Raw genomic sequence first — 15,000 nt, forward strand, 5'->3', positions numbered from 1 at the left:
TGCAGCCAGTGGAACGAAAACCACATTCACAGACAGACAGACAAAATGAAATGGCAGAGGACTATGGACCAGATAGAGGAACAAGATAAAACCCCAGAAAAACAACTAAATGAAGTGCAGATAGGCAACCTTCCAGAAAAAGAATTCAGAATAATGATAGTGAAGATGATCCAGGACCTCAGAAAAAGAATGGAGGCAAAGATCAAGAAAATGTAAGAAATGTTTAACGAACACCTAGAAGAATTAAAGAACAAATACCTAGAAGAATTAAAGAACAAACAAACAGAGTTGAACAATACAATAACTAAAACGAAAAATACCAGAAGGAATCATTAGCAGAATAACTGAGGCAGAAGAATGGATAAGTGACCTGGAAGACAGAATGGTGGAATTCACTGCTGTGGAACAGAATAAAGAAAAAAGAATGAAAAGAAACGAAGACAGCCTAAGAGACCTCTGGGACAACATTAAATGCACCAACATTCGCATTATAGGAGTCCCAGAAGGAGAAGAGAGAGAGAAAGGACTCGAGAAAATATTTGAAGAGATTATAGTTGAAAACTTCACTAACATGGGAAAAAGATAGCCACCCAAGTCCAGGAAGCACAGAGAGTCCCAGGCAGGATAAACCCAAGGAGAAACACACCAAGACATATACTAATCAAATAGACAAAAATTAAAAAAAGAAAAATTATTAAAAGCAACAAGGGAAAAATGACAACACATAAGGGAACTCCCATAAGGTTAACAGCTGATTTCTCAGCAGAAACTCTACAAGCCAGAAGCGGGTGGCAAGATATATTTAAAGTGATGAAAGGGAAGAACCGACAACCAAGATTACTCACCCACCAAGGATCTCATTCAGATTCGACAGAGAAATCAAAATCTTTACAGAGAAGCAAAGAGAATTCAGCACCACCAAACCATCTCTACAACAAATGCTAAAGGAACTTCTCTAAGTGGAAAACAAAAGAGAAGAAAAGGACCTACAAAAACAAACCCAAAACAATTAAGAAAATGGTAATAAGAACATACAAACTGATAATTACCTTAAATGTGAATGGATTAAATGCTCCAACCAAAAAACACAGGCTCACTGAATGGATACAAAAACAAGTCCCATACATATGCTGTCTACAAGAGACCCACTTCTGACCTAGGGAAACATACAGACTGAAAGTGAAGGTGTGGAAAAAGATATGCCATGCAAATGGAAATCAAAAGAAAGCTGGAGTAGCAATACTCGTATCAGATAAAATAGACTTTAAAATAAAGAAAGTTACAAGAGAAAAGGACGGACACTACGTAATGATCAAGGGATCAATCCAACACTTATAAATATATATGCACCCAACACAGGAGCACCTCAATACATAAGGCAAATGCTAACAGCTATAAAAGAGGAAATTGACAGTAACACAATAATAGTGGGGGACTTTAACACTTCACTTACACCAATGGACAGATCATCCAGACAGAAAATTAATAAGGAAACACAAGCTTTAAATGACACAATAGACCAGATAGATTTAATTGATATTTACAGGACATTCTATCAAAACACAGCAGTATACACTTTCTTCTCAAGTACACACGGAACATTCTCCAGGATAGATCACATCTTGGGTCACAAATCAAGCCTCGGTAAACTTAAGAAAACTGAAATCATATCAAGCATCTTTTCTGACCAAAATGCTATGAAGTTAGAAATAAACTACAGGGGAAAAAAATGTAAAAGACACAAACGCATGGAGGTTAAACAATACATCACTAAATAACCAAGAGATCAATGAAGACATCAAAGAGGAAATCAAAAAATACCTAGAGACAAATGACAATGAAAACACGACGATCTAAAACCTATGGGATGCAGTGAAAGCAGTTCTAAGAGGGAAGTTTATAGCAAAACAATCCTACCTCAAAAAACAAGAAAAAATTTCGAAGAAACAATCTAACCTTACACCTGAAGGAACTAGTGAAAGAAGAACAAACAAAACCCAAAGTCAGTACAAGGAAAGAAATCATAAAGATCAGAGCAGAAAAAAATGAAATAGAAACAAAGAAAACAACAGCAAAGATCAATAAAACTAAAAGCTGGTTCTTTGAGAAGATAAACATAATTGATAAACCTTTAGCCAGACTCATCAAGAAAAAGAGGAAGAGGACTCAAATCAGTAAAATTAGAAATGAAAAAGGAGAAGTTACAATGGACACTGCAGAAATACAAAGCATCACAAGAGACTACTACAAGCAACTCTATGCCAATAAAATGGACCACCTGGAAGAAATGAACAAATTCTTAGAAAGGTATAAACTTCCAAGACTGAACCAGGAAGAAATAGAAAATATGAACAGACCAATCACAAGTAATGAATTTGAAACTGTGGTTAAAAACCTTTCAAGAAACAAAAGTCCAGGACCAGATGGCTTCACAGGTGAATTCTATCAAACATTTAGAGAGGAGCTAACACCCATCCTTCTCAAACTCTTCCAAAAAATTGCAGAGGAAGAAACACTCCCAAACTCATTCTATGAGGCCACCATCACCCTGATACCAAAACAAGACAAAGATACTATAAGAAACATTACAGACCAATACCATTGATGAATATAGATGCAAAAATCCTCAACAAAATACTAGCAAACAGAATCCAACAACACATTAAAAGGATCATACACCACGATCAAGTGGGGTTTATCTCAGGGATGCAAGGATTCTTCAATATATGCAAATCAATCAGTGTGATACACCACATTAACAAATTGAAGAATAAAAACCATATGATCATCTCAATAGATGCAGAAAAAGCTTCTGACAAAATTCAACACCCATATATGATAAAAACTCTCCAGAAAGTGGGCATAAAGGGAACCAACCTCAACATAATAAAGGCCATATATGACAAATCCACAGCAAACATCATTCTCAATGGTGAAAAACTAAAAGCATTTCCTCTAATATCAGGAGCAAGACAAGGATGTCCACTCTCACCGCTAATATTCAACATAGTTTTGGAAGTTCTAGGCAGAGCAATCAGAGAAGAAAAAGAAATAAAAGGTATAGAAATTGGAAAAGAAGAAGTAAAACTGTCTCTGTTTGCAGATGACATGATATTACACATAGATAATCCTAAAGATGCTACCAGAAAACTACTAGAACTAATCAATGAATTTGGTAAAGTTGCAGGATAAAAAATTTTATGCACAGAAATCTCTTGCATTCCTATACACTAACAATAAAAGATCAGAAGGAGAAATTAAGGAAACAATTCCATTCACCACTGCAACAAAAAGAATAAAATACCTAAGAATAAACCTCCCTAGGGAGGTAAAGACCTGTACTCAGAAAACTATAAGCCTCTGATGAAAGAAATCAAAGACGACACGAACGGATGGAGAGATATATCATGTTATTGGATTGGAAGAATCAATATTGTCAAAATGACTATACTCCCCAAAGCAATCTACAGATTCAGTGCAATCCCTATCTAACTACCAAGGGCATTTTTTAAAGAACTAGAACAAAAAATCTTAAAATTTGGGCTTCCCTGGTGGTGCAGTGGTTGGGAGTCTGCCTGCTGATGCAGGAGATGTGGGTTCGTGCCCCGGTCTGGGAAGATCCCGCATGCCGTGGAGTGGCTGGGCCCGTGAGCCATGGGCGCTGGGCCTGCGCGTCCGGAGCCTGCGCTCTGCAGCGGGAGAGGCCACAACAGTGAGAGGCCTGCGTGCCGCAAAAGAAAAAAAAAAAAAAAAAAAATCTTAAAATTTGTATGGAGACACAAAAGACCCCGAATAGCCAAAGCAATCTTGAGGGAAAAAAACGGAGCTGGAGGAATCAGACTTCCTGATTTCAGACTATACTACCAAGCTACTGTAATCAAGACAATATGGTACAATATGGCACAAAAACAGAAATACAGATCAATGGAACAGGACAGAAAGCCCAGAGATAAACCCACACACCTACAGTGAACTAATCTATGACAAAGGTGGCAAAGATATACAATGGAGAAAAGACAGCCTCTTCAATAAGTGGTGCTGGGAAAACTGGACAGCTACATTTAAAAGAATGAAATTAGAACACTCCCTAACACCATACACAAAAATACACTCAAAATGGATTAAAGACCTAAATGTAAGACCGGACACTATAAAACTCTTAGAGGAAAACATAGGAAGAACACTATTTGACATAAATCACAGGAAGATCTTTTTTGACCCACCTCCTAGAGTAATGGAAATAAAAAAATAAATAAACAAATGGGACCTAATGAAATTTAAAAGCTTTTGCACAGCAAAGGAAACTATAAACAAAACAAAAAGACAAACACTCAGAATGGGTGAAAATATTTGCAAATGAATCAATGGACAAAGGATTAATCTCCATAATATATAAACAGCTCATGCAGCTCAATGTTAAACAAACAAACAACCCAATCCAAAAATGGGCAGAAGACCTAAACAGACATTTCTCCAAAGAAGGCATACAGATGGCCAAGAGGCACATGAAAAGATGCACAACATCACTAATTTTTAGAGAAATGTAAATCAAAACTACAATGAGGTATCACTTCACACCAGTCAGAATGGGCATCATCAGAAAATCTACAACAACAAATGCTGGAGAGGGTATGGAGAAAAGGGAACCCTCTTGCACTGTTGGTGGCCTAGCCACTATGGAGAACAGTATGGAGGTTCCTTAAAAAACTAAAAATAGAACTACCATATGACCCAGCAATCCCACTACTGGGCATATACCCTGAGAAAACCATAACTCAAAAAGAGTCATGTACCACAATGTTCACTGCAGCACTATTTTTTTTTTTTTTTTTTTTTTTTGCGGTATGCGGGCCTCTCACTGTTGTGGCCTCTCCCGTTGCGGAGCACAGGCTCCGGACGCGCAGGCTCAGCGGCCATGGCTCACGGGCCCAGCCGCTCCGCAGCATGTGGGATCTTCCCGGACCGGGGCACGAACCCGCATCCCCTGCATCAGCAGGTGGACTCTCAACCACTGCACCACCAGGGAAGCCCTGCAGCACTATTTACAATAGCCAGGACATGGAAGCAACCTAAGTGTCCATCAACAGATGAATGGATAAAGAATATGTGGCACATACATACAATGGAATGTTACTCAGCCATAAAAAGAAATGAAATTGAGTTATTTGTAGTGAGGTAGATGGACCCAGAGTCTGCCATACAGAGTGAAGTAAGTCAGAAAGATACATACATACAAATACTGTATGCTAACACATATACATGTAATCTAAAAAAAAAAAAAAGGTTCTGAAGAGCCTAGGGGCAGGACAGGAATAAAGGTGCAGATGTAGAGAATGGACTTGAGGACACAGGGTGGGGGAAGGGTAAGCTGGGACGAAGTGCGAGAGTAGCATGGACATATATACACTACCAAATGTAAAATAGATAGCTAGTGGGAAGCAGCCACATAGCACATGGAGATCAGTTCAGTGCTTTGTGATCACCTAGAGGGATGGGATAGGGAGGGTCAGAGGGCGACGTAAGAGGGAAGAGATATGGGGATATATGTATATGTATAGCTGATTCACTTTGTTATAAAGCAGAAACTAACACAGCATTGTAAAGCAATTTTACTCCAATAAAGATGTTAAAAAAAGAAAGGAAAAAGAAAAACTAAAAATAGAATTACCATATGACCCAGCAATCCCACTACTGGGCATATATCCAGAGAAAACCATAATTCGAAAAGACACATGCACCCCAATGTTCATTACAGCACTAGTTACAGTAGCCAGGTCATGGAAGCAACCTAAATGCCCATAGACAGACAAATGGATAAAGAAGTTGTGGTACATATATACAATGGAATATTACTCAGCCATAAAAAGGAACGAAATTGGGTCATTTGTAGAGATGTGGATGGACCTAGAGACTGTCATACAGAGTGAAGTAAGTCAGAAAGAGAAAAACAAATATCATATATTAATGCATATATGTGGATTCTCGAAAAATGGTACAGATGAACCGGTTTGCAAGGCAGAAATAGAGACAGAGATGTAGAGAACAAACATATGGACACCAAGGGGGGCAAGTGGGGATGGGGGTTGGTGGTGGTGGGATGAATTGGGAGATTGCAATTGACATATATACACTCATATGTATAAAATGGATAACTAATAAGAACCTGCTGTATAAAAAAAAATTTTTTTTAAGAACTAAGTACTGTACATAAACATAGTTGCATATATAATATAAATTTAAAAACTCAACATGCATTGTATGATCCTAGTTATGTAAAACTGTATGTTAATACACACAGAGAGATGTCTGAAAGAATGTCAACCACTGTTAACAGTTTAGTGAACTCTTAGTAATGGCATTTCAGGAGATTTAAAATTTTTCTTCTTTTATTTTTTTTTCAGTATGCGGGCCTCTCACTGTTGTGGCCTCTCCCGTTGTGGAGCACAGGCTCCAGACGTGCAGGCTCAGCGGCCGTGGCTCACGGGCCCAGCCGCTCCGCGGCATGTGGGATCTTCCCGGACCGGGGCATGAACCCATGTCCCCTGCATCGGCAGGCGGACTCTCAACCACTGCGCCACCAGGGAAGCCCAAAATTTTTCTTCTTTATATGCTTCTGTATAATCCTTTTAATTAGATCATTTTTACAACAAGAAAAACAAATTTTAAAACTGTGAAAAACTCAAGCACAAAAGATTTCTTTTTAAAACGAGTTTTGATATTAGGTACCTTTAAGGCTCCTTTAAATATTATTCTTTCGAATGGTTCTAAGTAAGATCTTCGTAATTCAGAAGGAAATTATACCAAGATAAATTAGAATCCCTTTACATCACTCAAATCTGGAGATTTATTCATCTCTGACATGCACTCTTACCAAAATTACAAGGAAGCCATAGTAGACACTAAGAAATATAAAATACACTCAATACTTGACAGTACGATATAAATTTTCAACTGGTACCACTCATGGCAACACCTGAAATCTATATCTGCTTCCTCTAGCCCCAGGGTCCTCCTGGTAGTATTGGGTTGACCAAAAAGTTCGTTCGGGTTTTTCCGTAAGAAATATCCCAATATTTTACATAAATCTTACCTCTTCGAGCTTCTTCTCAATCTCCTTAAAGACAAGACTTGCCTTAAATCCATCAACTGCAGAGCTGGTTGGAGCAGCCTCAATTTGATGAGTTCTAAAAGAACTGGGGGAAAGAATCGATTTCAATCCATGGAGTCATATAGGTACTAGGTTTTTTAACATTTATACAGTAGTAATTTTCAAAAACCCTAACAGAGATGCTGTGCCTTTTACCCAAAGGAAACTGTTATTAAGCCAATAAAACAATTAAGCTTTTCTTCCCATTTTTCAACAAATATTGAGTGCTCACTAGATGGTAGGCCTTGTCCTTGAAAATATACTAAACCAACGAACCTACCCTCATGAAGCTTCTAAGCCACTGGGGGAGACAATGAACATGCAAAAAATAAAGAATATAGTTACTATGAAGAAAATAAGGCAGATTAAGGAGATATAAAGAAAGTATATTTATGTGTGTTGGTCTATTTTATTTATTTTTCAAAGATTTATTTTATTATTTATTTAATTTACTTTTGTCTGCGTCAGGTCTTAGCTGCAGAACGCGGGGTCTCCTTTGAGGCGTGCGGGCTCTTTTGTTGCAGCATGCGGGTTATCTCTCTACTTGTGGTACACAGGCTCTGTAGTTATGGCATGTGGGTTCCAGAGCATGTGGGCTCTGCAGTTTGTAGCACACGGGCTCTCTAGTTGAGGCACGCGAGCTCAGTAGTTGTGGCGCAGGCTTAGTTGCCCAACAGGCATGTGGGATCTTAGTTCCCTGATCAGGGATTGAACCGGTGTCCCCTGCATTGTAAGGCGGCTTCTTTAGACCCCAGGTGGTCTATTTTAGATAGCCTAGTCAGATAGGCCTCTCTGAAGAGGTGATATTTAAATTAGGTATTAAATTATGTAAATGAGCCAGCCATGTAAAGATTTAGGTGGAGAAGTCAGCTCTATACTTCCAGTATAAAGAACTTGATGTAGAAACTAGCTTAGCAGTTAAAGGAACTATAAGAAGGCTGGTATGGCTGGAGCAGAGCAGAGGAGAAGGACCTAAGGTCACAGAAACATGCAGGGCAAGATAACAAGGGGCTTTACAGGTCACAGTTAAGAGTTTGGATTTTATTTTAAGTAACTTGAGAACTGCAGGGTATAAGCTGGAGAGTAGCACAATCCATTTACATGTTTTAAAAAATAAATCTGGCTGCTAGCTGGAAAATGGACTATAAGAGGGCAAGTGAGGAGGCAGGGAGACCAATTAAGAGGCTACTGCAGTAGTCCAGGCAAGAGACGATGGTGATTAAACAGGGTATAATGAAGTGGGGAGTAAGCAGAGGTTGGACTCGAGATTTATTTTTTAGCTATGACACAAGATATGAATTTACTAACATCCATCTATTGGTTGCTTGATACTTGGGGAACAACTATAGATAAATGGCCTGATGTGGCAGAAAGAACATAGTCCCTATAGCTACAAAAGCCTGGGTTAGAATCTCAAGGCTTCCTCCACTCACTAGCTATGCGATTCTGAGCAAGCTACTTCATCTCTGTGCAACCTCTGGTGGGGAGGCAGGGAAGAAGGTGGAGGGTGCCGGTGACTTTGCAGAATTAAGTGGAATCCCGTGTGGAAGGTACCTAGCAGAGATCCTGGCCCGTGATAAAAAATGACAGCCACGACTATTACAGGCTGCAGAGCCTCAAGCATTAGATGCTGAGAGAAACTGAAAGGTCTGAAGAAGATGAGGGCACTTTAGGATTTTAAGTAATTCCTCTGAAATACCACAAGCATCCTGGCGGTGGCTGAGGCCAGGACTGGAACAACAAACATCGGAAGGATATACTTGAAGGAGTCAGGAGCGTAGCAGCTGCTCAGTAAGCAAAGTATTTCTTTCCTTCTTTCTCTACCTCCTCTCCTTCCTTCTCTTTCTCCCCACCCACCCCATCCATTTCTACTTTCCCTTCCCTTCCCTCTCCTTCTTTCTATCATTTCATAAATATTTAACGACTGCCTGCTACAGGCCAAGCATTGTTCGAGGTACTGGGAGTACAATGGCGAACAAGTCAGACCCAGTCCCAGTCCTCACTGAATCTATATTTTTCCAGGAAAAAAAGAAGAAAACAGAAAAATAATTACAAGTATTAGGAAGCAGACAAAAAGAGGAACCGAGGTTAAGGCAGTCAAGGAATGATGTCTCTGAGCAAGTGAATTTAAGCTAAGACCCAATTAAAGGAAGAAAAGGAGCTAGACATTCAAAGAGGAAACTTGCAAAGATCCTGAGAGAGAAAAGAGTTTATCATGTTAAAAGAAAGTAAAAGAGGACCAGTCACTAGAGTACAGTAAGTGGGGGCAAAATGACACAAAATGAAATTGGGGAACTGGGCAGGGACCAGACCATCCAGGCCAAAGAAGGGATTCTGGGAAACCAATGAAATGATTAAACAGGGAAGTGAAATAGTTTGATTTGTGATTATTCTTACAACTGTGCAGACAATGAATTGGTGGGGTTGGGATGCAAGAACTTAGGTGGGGAGAGGGTTACGAGGCTGCTGGAGTGGTCCAAATAGGAAGTGGAGGCAGTCTGCCAGTGGAGATGGAGAGGAGGAAGTGGATTCAAAATATATTTTAAACATTGAATCCATAAGCCTTGCTGCTGGGCACGAGAGAGATCTGAGGGGGAGGGGAAAGAGCAAGGATGATTTAGGTGTTTGGCCTGAATAACTGAAGGGATGACAGTGCCATTTATTGACAAAAGGAAGAATGCAGTGAGAGTAAAGGGGATCAAAGTCCCATCTCAGGCACAGTCAGTATGGGACCTTTGTGAGACAAGAAGGCAGTTGGATATGACAGTCTGGAGCTCAGAAGCAGTCTAGGCTGGAGATAAGGTCGGATAATCATTAGCATAATGAAAGTATTTAAATCCATGGGAACAGACAAGCTCACCTTGAGGGAATTCTAGAGAAAGAAGTAAGCCTAGGACAATACCCTGTGGATCTCAATTATTTAGAAGTCTGGGAGGGAAGAGGAAGCAGTAGCCAGTGATGCAAGAGGAAAACTAGCAGAACATAATGTCATAGAAGCCAAGAGGGGAGAAAGAATCTGGGAGGGAAGGAGGGAGGGAGGGAGGGAGGAAACTATGTCAAATGCTGCCAAAGGTCAAATACCCACTGGACTGGCAACATGAAGAGTTCAGCTGACTTGGGCAAAAGCAGTATTAAGCAAGTGTTGGAAGGCAGAAGTCAGTAGAGATTACAGTAAATTAAAGAGTGAATAGGAGAGGGAAATAGAAACAGTGTGTCTCTTTTGAGACATTACTTTCAGGGGAACAGTGAAATGGAGTGGTCTCTGGAGGGGAGGGTGGTATTAAGGAAAGTTTGTTTTTGTTTTAAGATTAACATATTAGAGCATGTTTGCCTGATGATGGTAATGAACCAGGGGAAAAGAGACAGAAGTCTTGAGAAGGTGAAGGGGGATGAGATCTAGTGACCTATGAAGGAAGAGGAGGAGACTCAAGGGAAGAAGAGGATCAGATGGGTAGAATGCTAGATAGGTCTATAAGTCTTGGGATGGAAGATAAGGGAGTTTGGGTCTAATGGCTTCTATTTTTTCAACTACATACAAGGCAAAAGTAATCAGCTGAAAATGAGGGTGAAAGGAGGGTATGGAAAGTCTAAGAGGTTGAAAAGTGAACCTACTAGAGAAATCATATTAATATCACAACAAGGAATGGAAGTAAGCTCTCACCATGCTGAAATACATGCAATTCTCAGAGCATGGCATGCTACTTCATACTTCCATGCCTTTGCCCCTGCTGCTCCCTGTGTCTGGAATACCTCCGTCTTAGCAAATTCTATTTTACCCTTCAAGATCCAGGCCAGGAAACTCCCTTTCCGTGAAACCCTAGTAAATGTCAGCTTCTCAAGAGCAGATACCACAGCTTTTGAAAAAAATAACCTTTATTTATATCCCCAGTTCCTGACACACAATAGGTATTCAGTAAATAGTGACTTAATAGAACTGAATTAAACTGAATTCTCTCTTAGCTAAATTCTAATTTTTTCCTGTTCCATTTAGAGCAGAATTATCTATGGTACACCATTTTCTCAGTCAAAAGTCTGAATGAGTGACCTAAAATCAAGTGGCTACAACTAGTCCTCCACAAGCCAGTTTCATTTCATTAATAGTCCAACTTTTCAGCCTTTAATCATAAACGTCACTGTGCCCTCTCCAAGCCTGACACTTCCTAACTGTATGTGCTAAAATAATAACTGACACTTCTCAGCGTACATACAAAGTATCTTGATACTTTATGGGGCAGAGTTCAGACAAGTTCTGACAGGTCACAGATGTTTATTTTGCTTCTGTTGAAAAGTTCACTCAGTTAATGATTAACCAACTTTTCATCCAGATTAGGGAAAAAATTAATATATAAAGCTATATCAATATTTTCTGAAAATCCCTCATATCTTACAATTTATTTGATATGTGCCCTGCTCTAGGGAAGCTGACTATAACTTACACAAACTCAGAAAATAACTTACACATATTACAAAAGGATGCACCTCATGATTTCTTTATATTCGAAGTTCTTTTAGCAGAAACTAAAGTCTGATTATTTTTATTTTTTTTACCTTGGTTTATACATAAGTTTTCTGGAATAAATCTAGTATATAAAATGTTGGAAGGGACTCTGAAGATTAACTATTTAGTGTATGAATTCCCTCTATGCTTCCTGAAATTTTCATTCCAAGGTCTAGAACACAGGCACTGTTTCAACAATGTCAAAGATCAGAAGCACAGGGGCTTCCCTGGTGGCGCAGTGGTTGATTGTCCGCCTGCCGATGCAGGGGACACGGGTTCGTGCCCCGGTCCGGGAAGATCCCACATGCCGCAGAGCGGCTGGGCCCGTGCGCCATGGCCGCTGAGCCTGCGCGTCCGGAGCCTGTGCTCCACAACGGGAGAGGCCGCGGCAGTGAGAGGCCCGCGTACCACAAAAAAAAAAAAAAAAAAAGCCGACAATAACAAGTGTTAATGAGGATGTGAAGAAATCAGAACCCTTATAATGGAATTTTATTCAGCCATAAAAAGGAATGAAGTACTACATTCATTTTTATAACATGGATGAACCTTGAAAACATTATGCTAAATGAAAGCAGCAGTCACAAAAGGCCACATATTGTATGATTTCATTTATATGAAATGTCCAGAATAGGCAAATCCTTAGAGACAGAAAGTAGACTGTGGTTGTCAGAGCCTGCAAGAAGTGGGACTGGGGAATGACTGCTAACGGGTACATGGTTTCTTTCAGGGGTGTTGAAAATGTTCTAAAATCGATTGATGATGATGATTGCACAACTCTGTGATATACTAAAAAACCACTGAACGTACACTTAAAATAGTGAATTTGTGGCATGTAAATTATATCCCCAAAAAAGCTGTTAAAAATCATTTTTAGGGCTTCCCTGGTGGCGCAGTGGTTGAGAGTCCGCCTGCTGAGGCAGGGGACATGGGTTCGTGCCCCGGTCCGGGAAGATCCCACATGCCGCGGAGCGGCTGGGCCCGTGAGCCATGGCCGCTGAGCCTGCGCGTCCGGAGCCTGTGCTCCACAACTGGAGAGGCCACAGCAGTGAGAGGCCCGCGTACCGCAAAAAAAAAAAAAAAAAAAAAAAAAAAAAAAAACATTTTTAAAGTGGCCGCTGCTGTTTGTACTGTTTAGGAAGAATACAGGATCCTACATTTTAATCAAATTTCCATCCCTAAATCTAACATTTTACCAGTTTTACCAGTAATTAGTCTGTTCAAATTAGAAATGGTTGTGCGACATACACAGGACAAAAGAATAGGGTTCATTTGCAATCAGCAACTCCCCTTGACCTCTGAACGGGCACACGGCCCCATCACAGACAGAAATCCAGCCCAGAAAGCCAAACTGTGGACTTCAACAGGTTGGATATATGCCTCACTCTGAACTAAAAATTAAAGTTCATCTTTTCCAAACTTCTAGGTGACATTTATAATTTAATATATAAAACCATTTTCAACAGTTTAACCAGTGACGTGAACTACAGAAATAGGAAAGAAAAAAGGAAAATAGCTAGATAAATCAGAAATCAACAGTTTATTGAGCAACTGAATGAGTGGCAGGTACTTTTTGTTAGTTTTCTAATCCCTGAAGTAGATATTTTCACTCTTTTCTAACTGAGGGAAAGGTGAACATGTCCTAAGCAAGCAGTGTGACGGAAAAGTTGATGGGGTGTTCTTTCCACTGATCAACACTGCCTCTCTGATAATTCCAGCCTATAAAAAAATTAAAAAAGATGTCGCATACAGGTGGCATTTCAGTAGTTTTATAATTTCTTCATTCTAACTGCTAATTAATTGGTGGCTACATTAGTATGGAGAAAGATAAAAATCAGATAAGATTTTTGCATGTGTTCTTAAATATCTCTTTTTAAATGAAACTAAGGGACTTCCCTGGTGGCACAGTGGTTAGGAATCCACCTGCCAACGTAGGGGACACGGGTTCGACCCCTGGTTCAGGAAGATCCCACATGCCGCACAGCAACTAAGCCCATGCGCCACAACTACTGAACCTGCACTCTAGAGTCCGTGAGCCACAACTACTGAGCCCGCGTGCCACAACTACCGAAGCCTGCGCACCTAGAACCTGTGCTCCTCAACAAGAGAAGCCATCTCAGTGAGAAGCCTGTACACTGCAACAAAGACCCAACGCAGACAAAAATAAATAAATATTTTAAAAAATAAATGAAACTAAAATCGTGTGTGTGTGTGTGTGGTGTTGTGTGTGTGTCCACTGTGTCCCCTGAGAAGTCCTGGAGGTAATAACAACAAGCACTCAGCCAGCAGCCACACTGTGGTTTCTAAATACCATTCTCCACTAAAAGGAACTAGGGCTCTCTGAAGAAATGGTTGATCTTAGGGCTGGGGCAGGGAAAATACAGGATGAGCCTGGAATACCTTCTTGAGCTAGAAAGCAAGCAAGTAATAAATAGAATCACAAGACAGTACAAGTCAGCTAGAAGGGGCTTCTGCTGGCTAAAGCAGGGACATTTTGAGTGTCAAAATAAATGATACTAATGAATTATAACCCATTGAATAAAACATGAATTCATGAGTTCATACCGATATATTTATCGATATAGATGAGTATGAATAAATTTTTTAATGGGGGAGAAGAGAATCTCCCTTACAGCAGAATACCACTTAATAAATATAAGGTATGATGAAGTTAGAAAAATATCATCAGTGGATGCTAAGATGAATGAGTAATGGGTAAAAGTTGGATGAGGAACAGAATATTTACATAATCGCAAAACATCTCACCACAAATTACCTATTAAGTACAAAGGAAAAACAGTAACTCTTTCAGAGGAAAACATGGTAGATACCACCTTAGTCAAGAAATCAAAGCTAAACATCACCAATATAGGATAATGCACATCATGTGCTTCCAGTCATGGTGCATTACGTATACATCATCACTTCAGTGGTATTCCTGCAAAAAATGTGTAACCTGAACCTAATTACGAGGAAACATGTGACAAATGCAAACTGAGGGACATTCCATTCTTAAAGAATCTACTTATACTCTCCAAAAAAGTCAAAGTCAAGAAATAAGAAAGGCTGAGGGATTGTTTCAGATTAAAGGAAACTAAAGAGACATGACAGCTAAATGAACTCAGGATCCTAAATTGGATCCTGGACAAGGAGAAAGACTAAAGCTTATAGTATCTTTTAAAGAGATATTATTGGGATAATTGTCAAACTGTGAATACCTTCTTTGGATTAGGTAATAGCATTTTTTAAAATTTACTTATTTTTTAATATTTATTTATTTAGGCTGCGCCGGGGCTTAGTTGTGGCATGTGGGATCTTTAGTTGCCGCATGCGGGCTCTTAGTTGTGGCATGTGGACT

General features: G+C 39.7%; 1 protein-coding gene across 8 annotated transcripts in view; it reads right to left on the minus strand.

The window, feature by feature from the left end:
- The window catches only part of SCP2 (sterol carrier protein 2), a 163,789-nt gene that overhangs the window by 27,899 nt on the left and 120,890 nt on the right, over positions 1-15,000 (minus strand). For all 8 annotated transcript variants that reach the window (XM_073789698.1, XM_033866520.2, XM_073789693.1 and 5 more), the window contains one exon: positions 7,091-7,193. In XM_073789698.1, coding sequence (XP_073645799.1) covers positions 7,091-7,193 — 103 coding nt within the window. The remainder of the gene's footprint in view (positions 1-7,090; positions 7,194-15,000) is intronic.

This window comes from Tursiops truncatus, chromosome 1 (assembly GCF_011762595.2).
Source record: "Tursiops truncatus isolate mTurTru1 chromosome 1, mTurTru1.mat.Y, whole genome shotgun sequence".
NCBI lineage: Eukaryota > Metazoa > Chordata > Mammalia > Artiodactyla > Delphinidae > Tursiops > Tursiops truncatus.